Consider the following 24,739-nt stretch of genomic DNA (forward strand, 5'->3'; position numbering starts at 1 on the left):
ACTTCTTTCTGTTACGTCATGCTGTCTGTTCAGTAATGCAAAATGCTGAATTCAAAATAGACATTAACTTACTAATTCAGCCCAATGAAACATAGTCCACCTAAAAAAGAGCTCATAGAAGCTTATTTCAAATACGATGGATTCATTCAACAAATTATTGAGTACATACCATGGCCATGCTCTGTTAGATGCTGAGGACATGGCAATGAAAAAGAGAGAGATTCTGACTAGTAGCTCTTGGGAGCAAAACATTTAATATGTTATGACACAGGTTACATAGGGTAGAAGTACTTTTTTTTTTCAAGATGGAGTCTTGCTCTGTCGCCTAGGCTGGAGTGCAGTGGCGCGATCTCAGCTCACTGCAACCTCCATCTCCCAGGTTCAAGCAATTCTCCTGCCTCAGCCTCCTGAGTAGCTGGCATTACAGGCATGTGCCACCATGCTCAGCTAAATTTTTGTATTTTTAGTAGAGATGGAGTTTCACCATGTTGGCCAGGCTGGTCTCGAACTCCTGACCTCGTGATCCACCTGCCTTGGCCTCCCAAAGTACTGGGGATTACAGGCGTGAGCCACCATGCCTAGCCAGGGTAGAAGTACTTTTATCCATTGCTCTTGGGTTAATTTTTAAAAATCAGTTAGACAAAGGAATCATAAAAATTATACATAAAAGCTTTATATATATTATTTTAAAGCAAACAAATGCGTTGTCATTCGACAATGTGCTGATATAAAGACAAAGGTTTTTCTCTGAGTGTTCCAGACAACTATTGGTATAAGTTGACTTTCTTATATGTGTCATAATTCCTCTTCCAACATTTACAATTTTGGTATCTTGGAAGAGAAGCAATAACTTTTAAGACTCTTGCAAAGTAATAAGAGTTCACATTCTTTCTAGAATTTCAGAATTTTTGATGGAAAATTTTTCTAATACTCTGACCCGTATGTCTTAGAAGTAATTTTAAAGTTCGTATAAAAATTTAATACTTTCATTACATGCATCACATTTGTAGTTCCCAAATACTTCTAGTTGTTTTTAAAATATGTACTTAACCTTTTTTAAGGCACATTTTACAAATTCTGAGGCAATCGTAGCTATTCGAAGTGTGTATTTATATTCATTCATACTTGTTATGTAGAAACTCTCTTGGTGCTTGCAAATGACCTAGGTGACATTTGTTTAGGTGTTTGTCTCGGCAGGCATATATCCCAAAGCCTGGGATGCCAGGATCATATGCCAGGATCATACTGCAGGGCTGGGGTGTGGATCTAGTTGGTCAGTCCCAGAATTCTCATAGCTCTTATATGTACAATCTTGTTTGTCCCTTGGGTTTCCTTTTGTTCGGTCTGATATATCTTTTGCTGGTTTCTGGACATGGTGGTTAATTGCTCTCTACATAATGGCCTCATGAGTTAAGAGAGCTTCAAAAACTGAGAAGCTATGCCAGACACTCAGAAATGGGTCTAGTGAGCCTAGTATTAAAATTACTAAAACAAACTCACCCCTGGTTTGTAAATATGTTTGTTGTAGTAAACATGATGTAAAGTGGGCATTTTGTTGATTTCAGGCCACCCGTGTGATGTGGACACCACCTCTCCGTGAAAGTTTTTCCTATCCTTTCCTTGTACTTCAGATGTATGTTTTAACTTTGATTCTCAGGTAACTTCAATTTATAAAACAAAGGCAAATAAATTATAATTTAAGTTTCTTAAAATATACTTCAATTCAGCACTTGGGAGGCCGAGGTGGGTGGATCACTTGAGGTCAGCAGTTCGAGACCAGCCTGGCCAACATGGTGAAACCACATCTCTACTAAAATACAAAAATTAGGAGGGCATGGTGGTGTGCATCCGTCATCCCAGCTACTTGGGAGGCTGAGGCAGGAGAATTGCTTGAACCTGGGAGGCGGAGGTTGCAATGAGCCAAGATTGTGCCACTGCACTCCAGCCTGGGCAACAGAGCAAGATTCCCTCTAAAAAAATGTAAATATATATATTACATATATATACTTCAATCTATGAATTTGTAATTACCAAATTTAGACCATTTTTTAGTTATTTTAAAAGTAAATTGAGTATAGAGTTAAGAAAATAATTCAAAATTGCTATGTAAAAATTGCTCTCCATTTAAGAGTGTAGGCTACAGGTTTTAGATAACTGCATTATGTTTTAATAAACCAAAAGGTATGTGTTTGTATATAGTTTGCCAAGATTCAAAAGTTTTTGAGAAACAATTACATTTTCTCTTCAAAGTTTAGGTACTCTGACATTGTTTTCTAATCTGTGGTTTTGATAACTGTGCCATGAAAATAGTGTTCTGTGTGCAAATGAATTTGGGAAATGCGGAGTTAGATGGATAAGGAGTACACATATATTCACATATTTATGAAGCATTTCTGAACAACCAATGTTTCTAACAGGACAATCAGTTTCATTTCAAACTTTTTTTTTGGATACACTTTTTTTGTAGGGATTACATTTATAAGCATTTTAGATATTGAAGAGGTCTGAGAAATGAACCAAAAACCCCATATGTGGTAGAATAGTATAAGTAGCCTTATCAGAGAAATAAGTTTGATGGAATACTAATGAGAACTCTCACTGAATGAAATAATGATCACTATCTCCTCCAAACTCCCAGAGGACCCCATTCTTCACCTACTAGTCCCTGGCAGATTCTGCCTTATATAAAAATCATTTGTCTTCCTTGTTTTTTAAAACAGTAAATTTATGAATCTTCCACACATACACAAATTTTTATTTATTTATTTAGAGATGAAGTCTTGCTCTGTCACCCAGGCTGGAGTGCAGTGGCACGATCGGCTCACTGCAACCTCTGCTTCCCGGGTTCAAGCGATTCTCCTGCCTCAGCCTCCCAAGTAGCTGGGATTACAGGTGCACGCCACCACCCCCAGCTAATTTTTGTATTTTTAGTAGAGGCAGGGTTTTACCATGTTGGCCAGGCTGGTCTCGAACTCCTGACCTCAAGTGATCTGCCCGCTTCAGCCTCCCAAAGTGCTGGGATTACAGGTGTGAGCCACTGTGCCCGGCCAATTATATGTATTTAAAAGTACCACTGGAAACAGGGACCATGCCATATTTATCTCTTTAACCACAGAACACTGCACACGTCCATGCAAATATTTGTGGCACTCAGATAAAGCTAATTGAAGAGTGGTAAATAGTAGTGTACTGGGGTGGCACAAACCTTGAGAATGGAGCAGTCTAACTTCTGATTTCTTACCAACCTGACAAGTATATTCTGGGGTTGAATTTGGATTTAGGAACCTCCTCCTCATTCACATTTCTATATCTTTGCCCTACACTTTGACTTCTCTCAAAGATTAGGTGATGGAAGCTGCCCATTTTTCATCACCCTTGCTATTCATTCCCTGTTTAATTCCTAGGAAGGTGGGTTATTTTTATTTTTTTGAAGTGATATCAGTCTGGTCAGTCAGGGGTTTCATGGAATAAAATGTCTTAATTAGAACATTTAGGGTTGTATCATTGAGGGCATGTGCTATACTCTGTGTCTTAGTCAAAAGTAATTTTTGTTTGAAAAATATAAGATTACAAAGTACATAATGAGTATTTTATGATAACATTAGTAAACAATATGAACATTTAGAATTTTGTTTTTGAAAATTTATATACGATTGTACAAAGATTCATCAAAATCCAATACAGCATTTATAAAAGGAAGAGTTACAGTTTTATTATTTATGTAAAATGTTTGTTTCTTTTTTCATATCTAAAAGTTACTGTAATTCTCTTTGGTAAAAGGTATTGGTTCCCAGTGCATCTCAGTAATGCAGAATGGACAATTTAAACTTCCACATGCTCCAACTGAATTCTAGAATGATTTTTTAATTTTTTAAGATTCCTTTTCCCTAAATTTTTCCCATAGTTTTTAACTCATTACTTTGTCAGCACTTATATTTCTCTTCAATGTTTTTTGAAGCACAAAGTGGTGTTATATAAAAGTCGTTGCTACACATACAGGAGAAGCATGTTGAGGTGTGCAGGGGCAGCACCGCATCCTATTTTCTGACCTCCTTGCTGGAGTAATACATTTCTAATGTCATGCATATGTAGAGGAAAAAGAGCTTTTGTATTTAAAATATTTAATGGTACATTACAATGTTAATTTTAAAACTCTAATTTTGATTGCTTCATGCAAGGAATGAAGTATTTCAAGTTCTTTTTAGTATACTTTAAAAAGTTAACTATATTTTGTTGTTTTATAGTAAAGGTAATGGAATAATTTAGATTTTATCATTTTGCAATTAGTCTTTCTTTTCAGTGACAGCCCATTTTTAGGATGAAACTTACTGGTATCAATTCTCTCTATTAAGGACCTCAAGCAATGATAGAAGGCCCTTCGTTGCACTCTGTCTTTCCAATGTTGCTTTTATGCTTCCCTGGCAATTTGCTCAGTTTATACTTTTTACACAGGTAAGATGATTTTTTAAATTAATTTTTATTTTTAAGTTCTGGGGTACATGTGTGGGATGTACAGGTTTGTTACATAGGTAAATGTATGCCATGGTGGTTTTTGCATCTATCAACCCATCACCTAGGTATTAAGCCCAGCATGCATTAGCTGTTTTTCCTAATGTTCTCCCCACCCCATCCCTTGACAGGCCCCAGTGTGTATTGTTCCTCTCCCTGTGTCCATGTATTCTCATTGTTCAGCTCCCACTTATAAGTGGGAACATGTGGTGTTTGGTTTTCTGTTCCTGTTGCTGAGTATAATGGCCTCCAGCTCCATCCATGTCCCTGCAAAGGACCTGATTTCGTTCCTTTTTATGGCTGCGTAGTATTCCGTGGTGTATATGTACCACATTTTCTTTATCCAGTCTATCACTGATGGGCGTTTGGGTTAATTCCATGTCTTTGCTATTGTGAATAGTGCTGCAGTGAAGACATGGGTGCACGTGTCTTTGTAATAGAATGATTTATATTCCTTTGTGTATATTAATTAAGTTGAATGCAAGATGTACTTGGTTGTTTCCATAGAAATTTTTAAATATGGTTACATTTATGCCCTAAAAGATTTCAAAATAGGGAATAAAGTTTACTTAAAGGTATGATTTTTATGAAATAATATAATTACACATTCTTTTACTGTATTGGTTAGTTTGACAGATTTTAAGGCTCGACATATGAAAGACTTTTTCTATTATTTTTATTCACAAATGTTATTTTTGGTGTTTGAGATAATATCTGTATATATCTACCTATAGATTTTCCTTTTGTCCTGGGAATCATTCTGGGTGCCAAGCTACACAGCATGCTAAGGGCCAATCCTACTCTTCACAGCAGGACGTTCTGCTTCTAATTCAGCTAAATGTGGGCTGTTTTGTCTTTAGAGCAGAATTTTACCTGGAACCATTTCTGCGAACTTTAATCACAAAGCTCATCATTGCTTAAGTGAGCTGAGCCCATATCCTGTTTCTAAAGCAACTACATAACTGGTAACAAGAAACTGAACTGGGGAAGCAGAGAGTAAATGGAGAATTTTGATGACATTTCATGATACTAAGATTTTCCATCAGAGCTCCTTCCTACATAACAAATGCAGATGATAATAATAATATTCTATATTGGAAGTGAGAAATTCTGCCAAGAAGTCTCATGCTGCCAATAGCCTACAAAGAATGAAATTATAACCCCAGCTCAATTGGTGCTGCATGTTTAAAGTATTCCCTCTGTTTTACTTCATAATAGTTGGCCCCTTTCAGGTTATAACACAGACATTATTCTATGGTTTTCATTATTTGCACATGCCAACAGAGTAGAATAGATTTTTAATGAGCATCACTTCATTGCAAGCAAATTTATTAATCCAGTGATACTGATGAAACTAAGAAGCTCTTTGGGGCCGGGCGCGATGGCTCACGCCTGTAATCCCAGAACTTTGGGAGGCTAAGGCGGGTGGATCACTTGAGGTCAGGAGTTCAAGACCAGCCTGGCCAAGATGGTGAAACCCCATCTCTACTAAAAATACAAAAAAATTAGCCAGGCATGGTGGTGGGCTCCTGTAATCTCAGCTACTTGGGAGGCTGAGGCAGAGAATTGCTTGAACCCAGGAGGTGGAGGTTGCAGTGAGCCGAGATCGTGCTACTGCACTCCAGCCTGGGTGACAGAGTGAGACTCAGTTTCAAAAAAAAAAGAAGTTATTGGGTAAGTTTGACATTGCTGTTAATGATTTTCTAGTCATTCTCTGGATATATACTAGGCTTTTATTTTTCTTTACTAATATATATAGTTTTGTTTGTATGTGTGTGTTTCATGCTTACAGAGGGATAATTCAATGTTATTTTCTGGGAGTACTTTAAGATTTTATTCTTAATTGTGTTTTTCGTAGATTAAGGTTAAAATTAGTTCATTGTGCAACCACATCTGGCTAATTTTTTAATTTTTTGTAGCAATGAGGTATCACCATCTTGCCCAGGCTGCTCTTGAACTCCTGGGCTCAAGCAGTCCTCCTATCTTGGCCTCCCAAAATGCTGGGAATATAGGCGTGAGCCACCATGCCTGGCCCAATTTTTTTTTTTTTATGACTTCTGTGCTCTCCTGGAATTTTCAATCCTATCAGTTATTTCCTTGAACATTTGAAGCATAGTTTAAAGATATATCTGATTACACCAGAGAAGTGTTTGAGTGATCTCCAAGCTAAGAATAGTTTTTATATATTTAAAGGGTTATAGAACAAAAATAGAAAAAGAATATACAAGAGACTGTATGTGACCAACAAAGCATAACATATTTATTATCTGGCCTTTTATATAACAAATGTGCTGATCCCTGATCTAAATCTTTTGTGGATCTATTTCTATTGTGTTAGTGATAGTGTCTTATCTTCATCTATGCTGGGTTATTTTTGATTTGGTGCTGGACATTACACATGAAAAATTGGAGAGGCAAGTAAAAAGCACTAATAAATCTTGAACCACCTTTATGCAATCAGATTGAGATGATCCGTAGATGGGTTTCAGTCTTTCTCAGGGCTGCTTGATTTCTGGTTCACTATTATAGTATGGCCTTTTGAAACTCCAAACTAAAGCACCCTTCTTGGTGCACTCTGACTGCTGAATCTGCTGAAATGCCTGCTCAGCTTGTTGGTCTCCCAACTGCCTCTCAGCTGGCAGGCATCTGCCACTGTTGAAACTGGCAGATACCTCTGGGAGAAAAGTGGCCCAAAATGTCATGCTCATTGATATAGATTGCCATCTATCTTTTTAATTCCTCATTTGCTTTGTTAATAGTCTGTGGCTTTTATACATATTTTCAAAATATTTTTATTTATATATTTATATTTTTCCTAAGCCATTCTAGTTCTTAGTGGGAAGGTTGGTTCAAATTCCTTTGCTTACCGTTATTAGAACTGTAGCCCTCCTCTTATATGTACTTTGCCTGTGAATAGTAAAGTGTTAGTTTTCTATACTTTTTTCACTTTTGCTTTTTTATATTATTTCAGATAGCATCATTATTTCCCATGTATGTTGTGGGATACATTGAACCAAGCAAATTTCAGAAGATCATTTATATGAACATGGTAACATTTTTAATATATATGTCAAATATTAAGATAGGTTCTCAGAGTTTATAAAATCTAAGTGATTCTGTTTTATAGGGTACCTCCTCTTTGGTAATATTTAATACATATGGTATTGGTGATATCCAGAAGGAAAACTGGAAATGTATATTATAGATGTCATATTATAACAGATTATACTTTCAACTGGACTATAGATGTGTTTTATTCTCTAGAACTTTTATTTTTATGTTTTATTTATTATTACTACTTTTAACACTGCCTTTTCTTTCTCAGACATGAGATTTTTAGCATTTTGCCTGAATATGACACTCTAATTGAAATTTTATATTCTTGCAATTTTGTTTTTGGCTTAGGTCCCAAACATAGCTTCCTTAAAAACATAAAAAGTTAGTAAAGCTTCATAAATAATAGAAGTCCTGAAGTCTAACAAAAATATGATTAGTAAAACTGGTATTTATAACTGTCTTTCTTATTATATTACTCCATTGTTAAAACAATAGAAATCATAGACATTTTTCATTGTTCCAAGTAGCAGATGGAGAAAAAGTTAAATTCTGCCAGATAGAGTTTATGGTCTTAAATTTCAATACTTAGAATCTAGCAGTGACTTGAAATTCTATTATCATTTGGCCAAGAGTCATTCATCTTTATGCAAATAAATTTGCATTAGAAATGGCTATATACCTACAAAATATGCATTATGCCAATATATGTAATAACCATAAAATGTATTTTTTTCATTTTTTTCAGATTTCAGTTACCCTTAGTTTCATTTTGATGTTTGGAAATTCAATGTACTTATCTTCTTATTATTCTTCATCTTTGTTAATGACGTGGGTAAGTGTTTAGTTCATAAAGTTGGGGTTTTTTAACCTGCCAAATAGCATGTTTTCCTGTCTAAAACAGGTATAAGAGAATAAATAGGCCCTTTCCTGATTATCACTCAACACGACAAAATTCTTCCCAAGTAAAGCTTTTTATCTATCTTATCCTTCAAAAATATTATAGTAGGAAGTTTTTCTTTTTAAGACAGTGCCCAAGTAAATATTTTAAAATGATCATAAAGTAATAAGACTTACTTTAATCGTATCCCATTTTATGATAAAAATGACTTCTTTTCTCCCAAGTCACTTGAGGAGGTTAAGTACTCATTGCAGTGACACTGCCATTGCCCAGAACATTTGTGGAACTCCTCTGAGTTTCCTTCACAGACTATGGCACATTCTTTAGTATGTCTTGCCTTTCAAGAGTGGATTTGATTTTTGGAAATGACCAAAATTTTGTGAATATTTAGTGTGATTGGGCTGGGTAATACAGATCTTGCTCAAACGATGGTGTAACAGTAAAGTCATAAGACCAATTATTTTGCACCTATAACTAAATTATTTCTGAAGGCAGTTTAGAAAGTGTAGTTCCAAACTACTTTGAGCGATGGCAAGATAATTAGAATAAGTGTGCAGTCTCCTCACGGGAATTACATGGAATGACACTCTTTTGGATATGTGTTTGGAAGGGTGGTTTAGTAAATCAGTTCTATTACATTGTAGTTATACTGCTGATATCTATAAGCCAGAACCTAGAATATTCTCCTGTACCTCCTGTCTCCACACTGATCAGAAATGATAAAAACTACGGTAATGCCAAAATATAGCACTTTTCCATGTATGGTGCAGTGATTTAATCTTTTGGGATTGCCCTTATGTTTTAACATTTTTGCTTTCCATATGCTTTTTCCCTCATAGTAATCCCTCCTCTTTCTCTCCCAGAAAAAATGCTCTTTCTTTCCAACATTTTGTCAAACTATTTCACCATTACAGAGTAGAGGACTCCTAATAGTGTGCTCATCTACCTCTTTTAATGAAAACTTTTTTATTTTGAAATACAGTACAGATAAAACTGCATAAAGCAAATGTTTTGTGTGCTGACTTAGTGCTGGCTAATACTGATGAGTACAATGTCCCCTTCGTGTCTGCAGGGATTGATTCCAGGACACCCCCAACCCCTGTGGATACTAAAATCTGCAGATGTTCAAGTTTCTTATATAAAATGGTGTGTTATTTGCATATAATCTATGCACATCTTCCTATATACTTTAAATCATCTCTAGATTACTTATAACGTCTAGTGCAATATAAATACTATGCAAATAGTTGTATACTGTATTGTTTTTTCTTTTGTACTTTTTAAACTGTTGTATTATTTCAAATATTTTCTATCTGCTGTTGGTTGAATCTGCAGCAACTGGAACCCATGGATGTGGAGGGCTGGCTGTGTTATGTATTATGTGGCAAACATTCTTAAACTACCATTATATCAAAATTATAACTTTCTAAACAAGTGTAGAAGCCTCCATGTGACCTGTCCCAAAGCACTCCCTTGTACTGCCCTAAAACAATAATGACTGTCTTGACTGCTATGATAGTAACTTTCCAGCATTCCTTTATAGTTTCATCACTTAGGTTTCTCCTTTTAGCTACAAGTTTCCTGCATATCTGCCTGGTTTTATCCTCATGAAATGTATTTGTTGAAGAACCACCGTCATAGAACATGTGGAGGATTTCATGGTCCAGATTTTGCTTTTTGAGTTCTTGTGGTGTAGCTAAGCATGTTCCTTTGTCTCATGGTATAGCTTGATATATTAGAAATTGGGTCTGAAACTTGGATTGCTTCAGGCTTGATCACTTTTGCAAGTCTATAGTATTGTTCCTTCATTAAAAGGCACATAATGTTTCTCTTTATGGTACTAGCCTTCAGTGCCTTATGCTGGATCTGTTAATTCATTAGGGATTGCAAAGTGGTCACATTCTCATCTGTCATCTAAAGTTCATTTAGGAAAAGTAAAGTTAAGTGTTGATTTACCTCTTTATTTGCAAGTTTTAAAAATAATGAATTGATTCCCTGTCATCTTCCAAATGTGGGCTCTTTGGGCTGGGTATGTGTGTGTTTAGGTTTCATTAGGAACACAGGGATTTAAACATTTTTGATGTATTTCAAGTTAATTGAAATTATTATCTTTACTCATTCTCAGATTGTTTCTTTGTTGACCAGGGGAGCCTCTTTAGGTTTCTCCTAAGTTCTCTGACATGACACTGGTGGCCTGATAGCATACTTGTGTCATGTATGACAAGTTTTCCCAGGTCTCTCTTGTGTACTCCTGCCCAAAACCTGGAGGAAGCCATTCCTGCAAGGCACCCTCTTTGCCTTTATTGGGGAAATGGTGTTTTAAGACTGCAGTCTGGGACACAAGGATGCTCATTGCTACTGAGTAGGTCATTGTTTCTAGGCCTTATTAGTGGGCAGAGCTAGGAAATATTATAGGTTGCAGGCTCTCTCTCTTTCTTTAAAAATCTACCATGAAAATACGTGTGTGTGCATGCATTTATGGTAAACTAGCTCACAAGTTCTGATGGGTATTTCCAAATCAAATTCAAGAATATAGGGTTTTTACTTAACTCTTTCTATCCTGTATTTGTTTTTTTGTTTCTCTTGGGTCTCAAGAAGCCAGGGGATGATAGAATATCATATATCCATTTGCCTTCTCCCAAAGTGTATGCATGAGAATTGCTATACTGCACCACACACATGATTATGAGAAATAAAATTTTTTTGCATATCCTTCTTTCATTCTCTTCACCCATTTTTTTTTACTAATTCTGTATCTATATTGTCAGAACATAGAGTATTGCATACTGTACTTTCTGCCTTATCAACCTTATTTCATGTTTTTATGTGAACAAATATGCATTTATTTATCACTAGTCTTTATGTCATTATCTCCTAGTTATCTTGGTTATTTTAGTCTTGTTCTACAAGAGAATTCCTTCAATTCTGATGTGTTTGTCACAGTTTGTTTTGTTGCCTTTTACTTGAAGTTGGCTCTACATAAAATTCTTGTCTCTTTTATTTTTACTTTTTCTTTCTTTTCTTCTTTTTTTTTTGAGACGGAGTTTCACTCTTGTTGCCCAGGCTGGAGTGCAATGGTGCAGTCTTGGCTCACTGCAACCTCCAACTCCTGGGTTCAAGAGATTCTCTTGCCTCAGCCTCCCAAGTAGCTGGGATTACAGGCACCCGCCACCACGCCCAGCTAATTTTTGTATTTTTAGTAGAGACGGGGTGTCACCATGTTGGCCAGGCTGGTCTCGAACTCCTGACCTCAGGTGATCTGCCTGCCTCTGCCTCCCAAGTGCTGGGATTACAGGTGTGAGCCACCACGCCCGGCTGTCTCTTTTACTTTTTGCTTTGAGTACTTGCTTTACTTCTGTCAAAAAGGGTTGCTATTAAAAGTGTTATAAGTTTTGATACGTTATAAACGTATCACTTTCTCTTGAATACTTTTTATCTTATTTCTTTTTTTATTTCTAAAAGTTTCTTCTGTTCACTTTTTATAGCTCTTAAGGCATTATTATTATGTTCATTTCCTCATATTCCTTCTAGTTTTTTATGTCTGAAATTATTTTTGTTTTATTTCAAATTATTTGATTTCTGTCAGCTCATTTCTCAGTTTTTCTAATTTTGATTTGTGTCATTCTTTCACATATTTTAATATTTTTAAATGTCTTATTTTAAATGGCTCATTTTGAAATGTAAGTTTTGTTTAATTGTTCAGTCTTTCATCCTTAAGTAACTGTATTAGCTATAGGATTTTTCAGAGAAGCCCTTTATTAGGTTAAAGAAGTTCCCTTCTGTTCAGCTTGCTGAGTTTTTTCAAAAATGAATTTTGAAGATATGATATCATATAGTTTCTCTTTTCTGTTTTGTTAATGTGCTGCATTATATTGGTTGGTTTTCAGATGTTATAGCATCTTTGCATTCCTTGAATAGACCTCACTTTGGTCGTGCTGTTTTATTATTTTTTGTTGGATACAGCTTTCTAAAATTGTACTTATGATTTTGCACCTAAGTTCATGACAATAATTGGTTCATAGTTTTCTTGTGACATCTTTGTCTTTTTTGGTATCATGGCAATGCTGGCCTCATAAAATGAGTTATGAAGTGTTCCCTCTCCTCCAGTTTTCTGAAGAATTTGTGTAAAATCATTATGATTTCTTCCCTAAATATTTGGTATAATTTACCAGTGAAACCATCTAGGACTTTCTTTATAGGAATGTTTTTAACTACAAGTTCCATTTCATTAATAAGGTATAAGGCTATTCATGTTATCCATTTCCTCTTGAGTGAACTTTGGTTGTATCTTTCAAGGAATTTTTTTATTTTATTTACGATGTCAAATTTATTGACAAAGGCATAATATTTTATTTCTTTTATGTATCTATAGTATCTGTAGTGATAGTTCCTCTTTCATTCCTGGTATTAGATGTTTGTGTTCTATTTTTTTTTTGATCAGTCTGGTTAGAGGTATATCAATTTTATTAATTTTCTCAAGGAACCAGCTTTTGTTTTCAATGAACAAATTGATTTGCTCTACTGTTTTTGTTTTCTGTTTCATTGATTTCTACTCGATCTTTATTACCTCATTTCTTTTGCTTACTTTGGGTTTTGCTCTCCTTTTTTTCTAGTCTTTTTTTTTAAAGGTATAAAGCAAGGTCATTGATTTGCTCTACTGTTTTTGTTTTCTGTTTCATTGATTTCTACTCGATCTTTATTACCTCATTTCTTTTGCTTACTTTGGGTTTTGCTCTCCTTTTTTTCTAGTCTTTTTTGTTTTTAAAGGTATAAAGCAAGGTCATTGACTTGAAACCTTTCTTGTTTTTTGTTTTCTGTTTTTAAACACAGGTGTTTAGTGCTATAAACTTTTCTCAAAGTACTGCTTTATCAGCATCCCACATATTTTGATAAAGTACATTTTTAAATTTATTTCATGTTATTGTCATACATTTTACTTTAACATGTGATATAGAAATCTCAATAAATTTTTGTTTTTATTTAAACAGTAAATTACCTTTTAAAAGTATTTGAAATTTTTAAAATGTTATGTATTTACCCTGTAGTTACCATTTTCGGTGCCTTTTACTTGTGTACAGCCAGATTGACCTACTGTATTCCTGCTGTCTGAAAGACCTCCTTTAACATTTCTTTTAGTGCAGATCAGATGGTCATGAAGTGTTTATTTTGCCTTCATTTTTGAAAGGTATGTTTCCTGGGTGCAGAATTGCAGGTTAACAGCAATTTTCTTTAAGAATTTAAAAGATGCTGTTTGACTTGTCTTGTTGTTTGCATTTTTTTCTTATGAAATCTGTTGACATCCCTACGCTTTCGTCTGTAAATAATATGTTACTTCTCTAGCTATTCCTAGCTAGAGATAAGATTTTCTCTTTACCACTGATTTTGAGCAGTTTGTTTATACAATGTGCCTTACTATAGCTTTCTTTATGTTTCTTGTATTTAGGATTTATTGAAATTCTTAGATCTTTAGGTTTACAATTTTTATCAAATTTGGAAAAATTTTGGCCATTATTTCTTCAAATATTTTTCTGCCTCCCCATCTCACTTTCATTTAGGGACTCTCATTACATGCATATTGGGCTGCTTGAAATTGTTCAGTGGTTCATGGAGCCTATGTTTATTTTTGTTCTTTATTTAATTTTGGATAGTTACTATTGCTGTGTCTTCAAGAGTTCACTTGTTGTTTTTCCGCAGTATCTAACCTGTTGTTAATCACATCCAGTGTATTTCTCTTTTAAGTCATTGTAGTTTTCACATCTAAAAGTTCATTTTGGATCTTTGAAGTATTTTTGTGTCTCTAGTTAACATGTTCTCTCTCTGTTACCACTTCTTCACCATGTGTAATACAGTTATACTAACTGCCTCAGTGCCTCCACCTGCTAATTCTGTCATCTGTGTCAGTTTCAATGAATTGTTTCTTCTTCTCATATGTGTTTTCTTAAGTGTTTGCATGCTTGGCAATGTTTACTTTGATGCCAGGCTTTGTGACTTTTACCTAGTTATTAGCTGCTGGATATTTTCTTATTCCGATAGATATTCTTGAGCTTTCTTCTGTGATGCAGTTAAGCCACTTGAACATAGGCTGATCTTTTCAGGACTTGCTTTTGAGATTTGTTAGCTGGAATTAAAGTAGTGGTTAGTTTATGGCTAATATTGCTGCACTCTGAAGCAAACTCTTCTCTGTAGACTACCTGATGTGCCCTTTGGCTGCGCTATTTTATATTCCCACCAACAGTGCATAAGCATTCCAATTTTTCTACATTTTTGCCAAGACTTGTTACTTCTGGTTTAGTTTTGGTTTGTTTTGTTTTATAATGGCCATCCGAACAGGTTTGAGGTGGTATCTCATTGTGGTTTTGATTTACATTTCCCTGATGATAAGTGATGTTGAACATCATTTTAAATACCTGTTGGACATTTGTATTTATTCTTTGGGGAAATGTTTATTCAAGTCCTTTGCTCATTTTTAATAGAAATATTTGTGTGTGTGTGTGTGTTTTTGGTTTTTTTTTTTTTTTTTTTTTTTTTTTGCTATATTCATCAGAGATACTGGCCTGTAGTTTTCTTGTAGTATCTTTTTCTGGATTTGGTATCAGAGTAATGCTGGCCTCATAAAATGTGTATAGAAGTGTTCTCTTCAGTTTTTTGGAAGAGCTTGAGAAGGATTGGTGTGAATTCTTATTTAAATGTTTCATAGAATTCTCCAGTGAAGCCATCTGGTTCGAGGTTTTCCTTTGTTGAGAAAATTTTTATTACTGATTTAATCTCCTTATTAGTTACAGATCTGTTGAGTTTTTTTTTGTGTTTTCATAATTTACTCTTGATAGGTTGTATGTTTCTAGAAATTTATTTCTTATAAGTTATCTAATTTGTTGGCATATAATTGTTCATAGTTGTCTCTATAATCTATTTTGCTTGGTATTTTAGTTTTTTAGGGTGAGAAAGTAAATGTGGTTCCTGTTATACAAACTTAGAAGCAGAAGTTTCATTCTGATTGATTTTAGTTACTTTGGGTGAAACATTACCATGTTTCAATGAGGAAGATAAAATTATACTCAGAAAATACTTCCCACTATTCCTTCCAGCACATTCTCTCCACCTTTCTTTTCACCCTGTTACTGCCTATTCCCTGTAGGTAAGAAATCTCATTAGTTTTCTGGTTGACCTATTTAGTTGGGCTTTTTTGAGTACTAATAACTGTTACATATATATTTTTTATATCTCCTCTTCTTATATCAAACATAGTCTTTTGCCTTTTTTTTTTCATTTAACAACCTATCCTGGATATCAGTTCATAGAGATTTTCCTCATTCTTTCTGGTAGTTTCCTAGTGTTCCACTGTGGATTTACTGTAATTCAGTCACTCTCCTATGTCTGGGCATTTAGGTTGTTGCCTAACTTCTGCATTTACAAACAATGTTGCAATGAATAATCTGATACATTTATATTTTCCTGTTGGAAGTTTAGTAATCCTGGCTCACTTTGGGAATTTCTACACCAACTAAATGATACAAAATTGGAATCCAAGTCTAAATAATACGCAAGTCCGAGAATTCAGTTTCTCATGAGAGCACTGTTTTCACCCCAAACTTGGGAATAAACAAATAACCTATCAACTTGTAGAGATGGTAGGTGAAGTATTCTTAGTCACTGTGTGTCTTAGTCAGTTTGGGCTGTTATAACAAAAGTACCACAGACAGGATGGCTTAAACAACAGGAATTTATTTCTCACAGTTCTGGAGGCTGAGCAGTTCAAAAATCAAGGTGCCAGCTGATTTGGTTCTTGGTGAAAGCCCTTTTTGTGGTTTGCAGACGGAAGCCTTTTTGCTGTGTCCTCACATGGTAGAGAGAGACATCAACTCTCTAGTCTTGTAACACGGGCACACTAATCCCATTCATGAGGGTTTCACCCTCATGACTCAGTTACTTCCCAGAGGCCCACCCTCGAAACACTATCACACTGGGGATTAAAGATTCAGTCTGTGAATTTGAGGTGGACACAAATACTCAGTCCATAGCACTGCAGGTATAGTTTTTGAGGACCCTAGCTTTATGTGTTAGTCTCAATTCCAGCTTCTTACCTTGCATAGACCCAAGGCCTCTTCTGCTGCCCTCCCCTTACAATACAAGCCTATAGTTGTGACCTTATTCTACAGGCCTTTATAAAGACTGCCAGGGGTGGTGGTTCTCTGCTGATTAATATTGTATTTTTTAAAAATAATCTTTTTTCTAGCATCGGAGAAGTTCCTTCTCTTTCACATGAGTATACATTTTTTAAACATGTTTAAATATTTTATTCGGCAGTTTGGAGAGGAAGGATTTTCATGTTAGTTTAGTTCACTAATGTTGCTGGATAACTGACATGCAGACTTGCATGGATGCTGTCATCTGCTCACATACCATTTATCTTTGTAGACGAATTGTCCTGCAGAAAATGGCCAGGGTATTTAAGTGAGGAAATAATGAGGCAACTCTTTGACACACAAACCATTTAACTCTCACCTCAAGGAAATTTGCCAAAATTTGTCCAAAATTTGAAAAATCAACAGTTAAGGAGGAAAATGGCTGGTGATAGCTGAGATGGAACAGGGTGGCTATATAATTTTTGAAATGTACCATTTATACAAAATATAAATGTTAATTGTATTGAATTGTTTCATTTTCCCTTATGTGCATTTTAGGCAATAATTCTAAAGAGAAATGAAATTCAAAAACTGGGAGTATCTAAACTCAACTTTTGGGTAAGATTCAATGTTTTTAATGCAGTTTATTTAAATTCTACTTTTTATTTCTAAAAAATGAACACAGTTAATATGCTTTAAAATGCTCATGATTTATAGTTAATAAATAGCTACTGTCTTAAAAATAGTTACTATCTAAGGTAGATAGATATGTAAGGAAATAGACCTTAGCAAGGACTAGAAATCATTTTCAAGAAGTTAGCTCACATATTTCACAACTAACTTTCAGACCACTCTTCCTTTATGTTTCATTCTGCTATATCCATACAGCCTTGCTTTTTAAAATTTGTCTTGAGTTTCTCCCTTTAGCTTCAATTAACCTTCCCTTCAACATAACTCAAGTTTGTAGTTTCTTTCCAGCTTTCTCCTTTTATTTCCTCTGCATCTATCCATCATCTGTCTCTCTTTCCTTCTGCTTCCAACTTTAGATTCTATTACTTTTGTCCTTTTAACATTTTCCTTATGGTCTCCCAGCCCATTCTAATTTGAACTCAGCCACTACCTAATTTTTGTTTGGCTTCTTCCCAAATATGCAGATGGATGGACCATATTACCTCCATGGTTTCCTAGTAAAATAAGTTATTAGGCAGGTAGTGCAACTCCTAAATTATCTTAATATGAGACAGACAATATTCTTTTTCTCTGGTCTGTGATGTACTTCTATTAAAAAATAAACCCTGGGCCACACACAGTGGCTCACGCCTGTAATCACAGCACTTTGGGAGGCCAACGTGGACAGAGAGCTTCAGCCCAGGAGTTTGAGACCAGCCTGGGCAACATGGCAAAACCCCGTCTCTACAAAAAATAGAAAAACTAGTTGGGCATGGTGGCATGAGCCTGTGATCCCAAATACTCAGGAGGCTAAGGTGGGAGGATCACTTGAGCCCAGGAAGGTTACAGTGAGCCATGATTACCCCATTGCACTCCACCCTGGGTGACAGAAGAAATGAACTGTATGTTTACATGTTATATATTGAAAGGATAAGTCTGGAAATGTTACAAGTTGAGAAGGTAGGTTCCTACCAACAATACAAGAGAACAAAATGGAAGGAGTTGCTATTTTCTCCTTGTTGGAGGCATGCTCCCATCCTTTATGGTGAAAATATAGAAAGATTTGTCCACTAATCTGTTTAAATAGAAATTCACATATCGACATTACACTTGTAATATATAATTCTTTCACTTCAGAAAAATTGAGCAATTTAATAACTCAAAAGAAGGTCAGAATTTCAGTTGCAAACTATTGAAAAATGACAATAAATAGAAGAGTGTCCATAAACATCAAAAAAAAATCTGCCAAGGCTGCACTCAAAGGAAAATTTACTGTTTTCATTTTCAATAATATTTTCAGTAGTAGACTGGAAAGAACATGAATTGACTAAGTTTTAAAATCAAGAATATCAAAGAAACAAAAAATCTAAGGAGAGAAAAGTTGAGATTTAACCAAACGTTCAGCTTACGTGTTTTTTAAGCCTCCCTAGGTATTATTTTCTGTTTTTAGCTCTGTATATCTTTAGCAAAAATAAGTATTTATTACACACAACCTGAACAAGGTATTTTTAGATCTAAGTGATACATTTTAGAGTTTAACATCAATAGAAGCAAATTCACTGTTTAATGGGAGACTCCAATTTTTGGTGACAAAGTAATTATTGAATTGAGCTCATGCTGAAATTTACAAAGGGGAACTTTGTGTGCATCATGAGGCATGAGAATCATTACAAGAAGGGAAATGGAACCTCCAAGATAATCTAAAGCTCAGTACTAAGGCCAGATAAGGATAGTATGAGAAATGATATTCTTACTCATGAGCATAGATTCAAAATTTCACCTAGATTAAAAACATTCCTTACACACAGAAGTATAAAAGATTAGTAACTCAAGAACAGCTATATATCTGATAAAGATAATCCACTTGTGATAAATCTGGCTTATTCTAGAAATCCAAAGGTGTTTCTGGAAAATCCAAAAATGTAAATTATCACACTAACAGATTAAGAGAAAAATATCTTATGATCATACCATTAGATGCAGAAAATAAAATTGATAAAATTGAACACCCATTTATAATGAAAACATTTAACACAATATAAATAACAGTTTTCTCAACCCAGTAAAATTCTTCAGCAGTCATTAGTCTTACCGATAATAAGGTATTTAGAGTGTTCTGTTTAAAATCAATATAGAGATAAATGTGCTTTTTCACATTTTATTAAAGGTCCAAACTAGCCTAGTAATGCAAGAAAAGTAAATAATAGGAAAAGGAAAGAAATAGAAAGAAACAAAATTTATTATAGTATCAATATTTACCTAGAAAGAATAAAATAATTGACAGACAAATTATTAGAAATTAGAACAATTCAATACCATGGCTAGATATAAATTTAATATTAAAAAATCAATTGCATTTCTATTCTTTGGCAACACACAGAAAACATTTTTTTTAATATGTCTTATGTATTAGGAAGAAAAATGGATAGGATCTGAATGAATCTAACAAAATACAGTATTTGTATGGGGAAATTTATTTTAAAATTTCCAAGATATAAATAGAAAAATAAAACACATTTATATGTATGAAGATTCATGTAATGCAGTTCTCCCCAGCTGATGTTCAGATTCAAAGCAATTTCAGCAAGATTGTCTTGCAGGTCACTTTTCACTAAATGATGCTGGAATAGTCTATCTATATGAGAAAAACCGGATGTTATACACAAATATCAGTTCCAGGCCTAGCCATTTTGAATGTTCCTAAGCTGGATGTCTTTTTGACATGTCTTTATAAATTTATAATACTCCAGGCTTTTCTTGATTTTCCTTGTGCTAGCCTTGGAATCAGCCATTTTTCCAAGGAGCCCTGGTTCCTTTTAGAGGAGAATGGTATTTGGAAACCAAGACCTGAGTGGTATGTGCACTCATTACTACCAGTGTGTCCTTGTTTCTAGGCCCTTTCACTGCACGTATGTGCACACGTGTGTGTGTATGAAATAATGATTTCATAACTATAGCTCCAATCCCAGCCTAATGCTATAGAAAGTCAGACTAGTTAGGTACCTCAGAACTCACAGAAAAACACCACAGCCTGCCATCTCCTGAAATTCCATCCAGTGGCAGAAGACACTCAGAAAGAGGGTCCAGGGAAATGCTCTCCATGCTGTGGGTCTGGTATCTACTATTCCCTCCAGGAAGGCTGCCCATGCGGGTAGCAGCAGCAGGGATCTAACAGGTGCCCTGCTAGGACTAGGCAGCCCAGGAAAGAGCCCTCTGCTCTTTGCCGACCTCCTAGCCCACAATCCTAGTGTCTCTCACCCTCCACCTCATGGCAACAGGACATGGGAAGTACATTATTCCTACATTGGCAGCATGATTTGGGGCAGAGACGGAGCACCAGGGCACCAGATGAATCAAGCTGACCAGAATAGCACTAGCACTGCAAAGGCTCTGAAAACTAAACTGTCATTGTAACTATAGCACACAGAAGTAGGCCAGGACTTGCGTGATAAACCTAAAAACAAAGTGACCATCTGCTGAAATAGAAATTTAAAATAGGATCCACAGTCTCTAACATAATATAAAAAATGTACTGGACACAATAGAAAAACCACTCGTCATAGCAAGAGTGAAGAAAATAACAACTTGAATGAGAAAAGACAGTCAACAGATGTCAACACTGAGATGAATAGGATGTGGGGATTATGTGACAAGGGTTTTAAAGCAGTCATTATAAAAACACTTCAATGAGCAATTTTAAATACTCTGGAAGCAAATGAAAAGCCTATAAAAGCTCACCACAGAATTTTTTTTTTAAGAACAAGTTGGTGATTATAGAACTGAAAAATACAATAACTGAAATTAAAATTCAGTAAATGGACTTGGTAGCGGAGTGAATATTACTGAGGAAGCAATCAGTGCTCTTGAAGACAGAACAATAGAAATCTCCCAATCTAAATTGAGAGAAAATCACAGGAAAAAGGACAGAGCCTCCAGGACCTATGGTGTAGTAACAAAAGATTTAATATTTGTATCATCAAAATTTCAGAAGGAATGGAAAAAGAGAGTGGGGCTGAATAGTATTTTAAGAAGTAATTGCTAAAACTCCCCAAATTTGGTGAAAGACACACCTGCAGAGTGAAGATACTGAGCGATTCCCAAGTAAAACAAACCCAGAGAAATCCATGCCAAGATACATTATAAGTTAACTTTTAAAATGAAAAGAAAAAAATCTTGAAAGCAGGTATGAAGAAATGACACATCACCTACAGGGCAAAATTGAGTTGAATTGTAGCCAACTTCTCATGTGAAACTAAGGAGGCCAGAAGGTTGTGGCAGAACATTTGTCAAGATGAATTACATATCCAGTGGATGTTTCCTTTAGGAATGAAGGGGAAATAGACATTCTCTAATCAATGAAAATTAAGATAATTTGTGGCTAGCAGAGAACCTTAAAGAATGGTTAATTGAAGTTCTTTTGTAAGGTTTGTGGAAGACCAGATGGTTGTAGATATGTGGTTTTATTTCTGAGTTTTCTATTCTCTTCCATTGGTCTATGTGCCTGTTTTTGTACAAGTACCATGCTGTTTTGGTTACTGTAGCCTTGTAATATAGTTTGAAGTCAGGTAGCCTGAGGCCTCCAGCTTTGTTCTTTTTGCTTAGGATTGTCTTGGCTATATGAGCTTTTTTTTGATAGCGTGGAATCAACCCAAATGTCCATGAATGATAGACTGGATAAAGAAAATGTGATACATATATACCATGGAATATTATGCAGTCATAAAAAGAAATGAGATCATGTCCTTGGCAGGGACATGGATGGAGCTGGAAGCCATTATTCTCAGCAAACTAATGTAGGAACAGAAAATCAAACACTGCATGTTCTCACTTATAAGTGGGAGCTGAACAGTGAGAACACACGGACAGAGGGAGGGGAACAACACACACTGGGGCTTGTCAGGGGAGGGGAGGGGAAGGGGAGAGCATCAGGAAAAATAGCTAATGAATGCTGGGCTTAATACCTAGGTAATGGGTTGATAGGTGCAGCAAACAACCATGGCACACATTTACCTGTGTAACAAACATGCATATCCTGCACATGTACCCCGGAACTTAAAATTTAAAAGGTTCTGGAAACAAAAAGGAAATGCAAGAAGGAATCATAGAATGTAGGGAAGAAATATAAAACAGCAAAATAGATACACAGAGGGGTAGATATAATAGACCATTCTTCTCATGAGTATTTCCTTTCGTGTACTTTTTTGCTGTATTTTGTTATTGTTTATTTAGATTTTTAAGTCAAGGATTTAATTCGTTTATTTTCACTCTTTCATTTTTATTGATAAAGCTTTTGAGGCCATGAATTTGCTTCTTATCCTTGCTTTAAATGTCTTCCTTAGTTTCCATATGGAAATGGTATTTGCCTGCCATGCTGCTGCCATCATTCTATTTTTCACCTTTCTGGATCTGTTTTTGTTTGTCTTCCCTGTGTAGCATAAATTGAGTCTGTCTTTGCTTTGTGAGATAAAGTGAAAACCTTTGTTGTAAGTTTTATGTGTATTTGACTATATTTGCTTTGTTTTTGTATGTGATTCTCTTTTATTTTAAACTTTTTGAATTTAGGAAGGTTACTATTATTTCCTCAATTGTTGCATATTTGAAACTTTTTTTTATAACGTCTATACTTGAATGACAGATTGGCTAGATATAAAATCCTTGGTTCTCACTTTTTAAAGTTTCTTAAAAATGCATCTACACCACTGCTTTGGTTTATATGTTTCTTTTAACAAGTCTGATGCTAGCCAAATTCTTCTGTCCCTTATAAATTATGTGACTTTTGTGCCTGGAGGTTCTGAGGAATTTTTCTTCATTTTTCATAGTTCTACTGAAAGATGTCTTGAGTTAGTTTACCATACCAGATTAATTTTTTCCAGTACCCACTGGATCCTTTCCAAATGCCGATTCAGGTCTTCTTTTATTTCTGGAAAGTTTTCTTGGATTATAATTTAAACACTAGTTTTGATTCATTGCTGTGGTTTTCTTTCTCAGGCACTCCAGTTATGAGTATGTGCCTTTCTTCCATTTCTACCACTTTCTCTGACACTTCTCACTTCTTTCTCTGGTATCATTTTCATTCTTCATCATTGTTTTAGTGCCTTTACTTCAATTCCTTCATTATTTGAATTTTTTGTTTTATCATCCTATGATTCAATTTTTATTTTTTTGATAGTATTCCCCTTTTCTTCCATTCCCTTTCTATGTCTAATAAACTATTTCTTTCTGCTTTTTTACCCATTTCTGTTCTTGGTTTTTGAATTTCTTGTTTAAATTGCTTTTTTAATATTTCTGAATGCTTGTTTGAGGATATTTAGTTCAACTTTTAATTCTGCATAATTTTCTTCTGTTTTGTGAGATTTTATCGTTCAGTGGTTTGGATTTCATTAGCTGAAATATTTGACTTTCACGTTTGTTATCTTCTTAAAGAAGCTTTGGATATTTATATAGGCTTTTTTATCTATTAATTATTTTGTGTTTTCTAGTCCAAGTGCAAACCTCTTCTGAAAATGTAGCATAGTGTGATTTTTTTCAATGAATAACTTTTTTCTTTTTTTGTGCATGATGGCAGTAGTGATGGATAGTCTTTTGGTTTGGGTTCTCATTTTTCCTGCTGGATACTTTTTCCTTCTTGCACTCCCCTTTTTATCCTCCTTTCTTTCCAGAAATGATACCTTTCTGACATCAGTGTTTTTGTCCCTACTCACTCTTAGGCCCTGCTTTGTACTCCCATTTACCAATCTCCCAGAGCTCTTTTTACACATAGGATGGACATTTCTCTTTCTCAGGTTATTTTATTTCCAATTTTCACCCCGTCTTTCCTTTTCTTCTTTATCCTTTTATGGTTCTCCCCTCATTCTCTGCAAAGGCCTAGGTCAGGGACTTGAGGTATAACTCTATAGATGCGTTGCCTCCTTTTCGATTCATAGGTAATTTGAAGTTTTTTGCCATACATGTGGTTGTATTGCTCTACTTGTTGGTTGATATATGCAGAGATTTGAATTTAGGCTGCTGTAACTTTCCCCAGGCTAACCAGAAGTACACAATTGTTCCCTTTTTAATCAAGGCTAGTGAAAAAATAAACAACAACAACACAGACGCCTCATTGCCGTTCTAGTTCATATTCCTCTTTCTTAAAGGAAAGCTTAAGTTTTCACATTTCAAACTGTTATTTCTTGAAGATGGGCTCATATATTTCCACAGGAGTGGTAGAAGAACTTTTAAGGTAGTGTTTTAAAGAATGGATTTTCAGCTGAGAAATAATATTTGGAAACAAACACATAAACACTCCCTTTTCTTAACAGAAATCAAAAAGAAGTAACCTTTTAAAACTTCCTTTAGATTGGCTGGGTGCAGTGGCTCACGCCTGTAATCCCAGGACTTTGGGAGGCCGAGGCATGTGGACCATAAGGTCAGGAGATCGAGACCATCCTGGCTAACATGGTGAAACCCCGTCTCTTCTAAAAATACAAAAAATTAGCCGGGCGTG

At 35.2% G+C, this 24,739-nt stretch overlaps 1 protein-coding gene across 7 annotated transcripts in view; it reads left to right on the forward strand.

Annotated features, from left to right (window-relative positions):
• The window catches only part of DPY19L2 (dpy-19 like 2), a 105,980-nt gene that overhangs the window by 39,576 nt on the left and 41,665 nt on the right, over positions 1–24,739 (forward strand). For 6 of the 7 annotated variants that reach the window (XM_054496670.1, XM_054496669.1, XM_054496671.1 and 3 more), the window contains exons 8-12: positions 1,566–1,657; positions 4,353–4,452; positions 7,481–7,558; positions 8,312–8,398; positions 17,146–17,205. In XM_054496670.1, coding sequence (XP_054352645.1) covers positions 1,566–1,657; positions 4,353–4,452; positions 7,481–7,558; positions 8,312–8,398; positions 17,146–17,205 — 417 coding nt within the window. The remainder of the gene's footprint in view (positions 1–1,565; positions 1,658–4,352; positions 4,453–7,480; positions 7,559–8,311; positions 8,399–17,145; positions 17,206–24,739) is intronic. The other variant, XM_054496672.1, reaches the window with a different exon arrangement.

Source organism: Pongo pygmaeus, chromosome 6 (genome assembly GCF_028885625.2).
Source record: "Pongo pygmaeus isolate AG05252 chromosome 6, NHGRI_mPonPyg2-v2.0_pri, whole genome shotgun sequence".
NCBI lineage: Eukaryota > Metazoa > Chordata > Mammalia > Primates > Hominidae > Pongo > Pongo pygmaeus.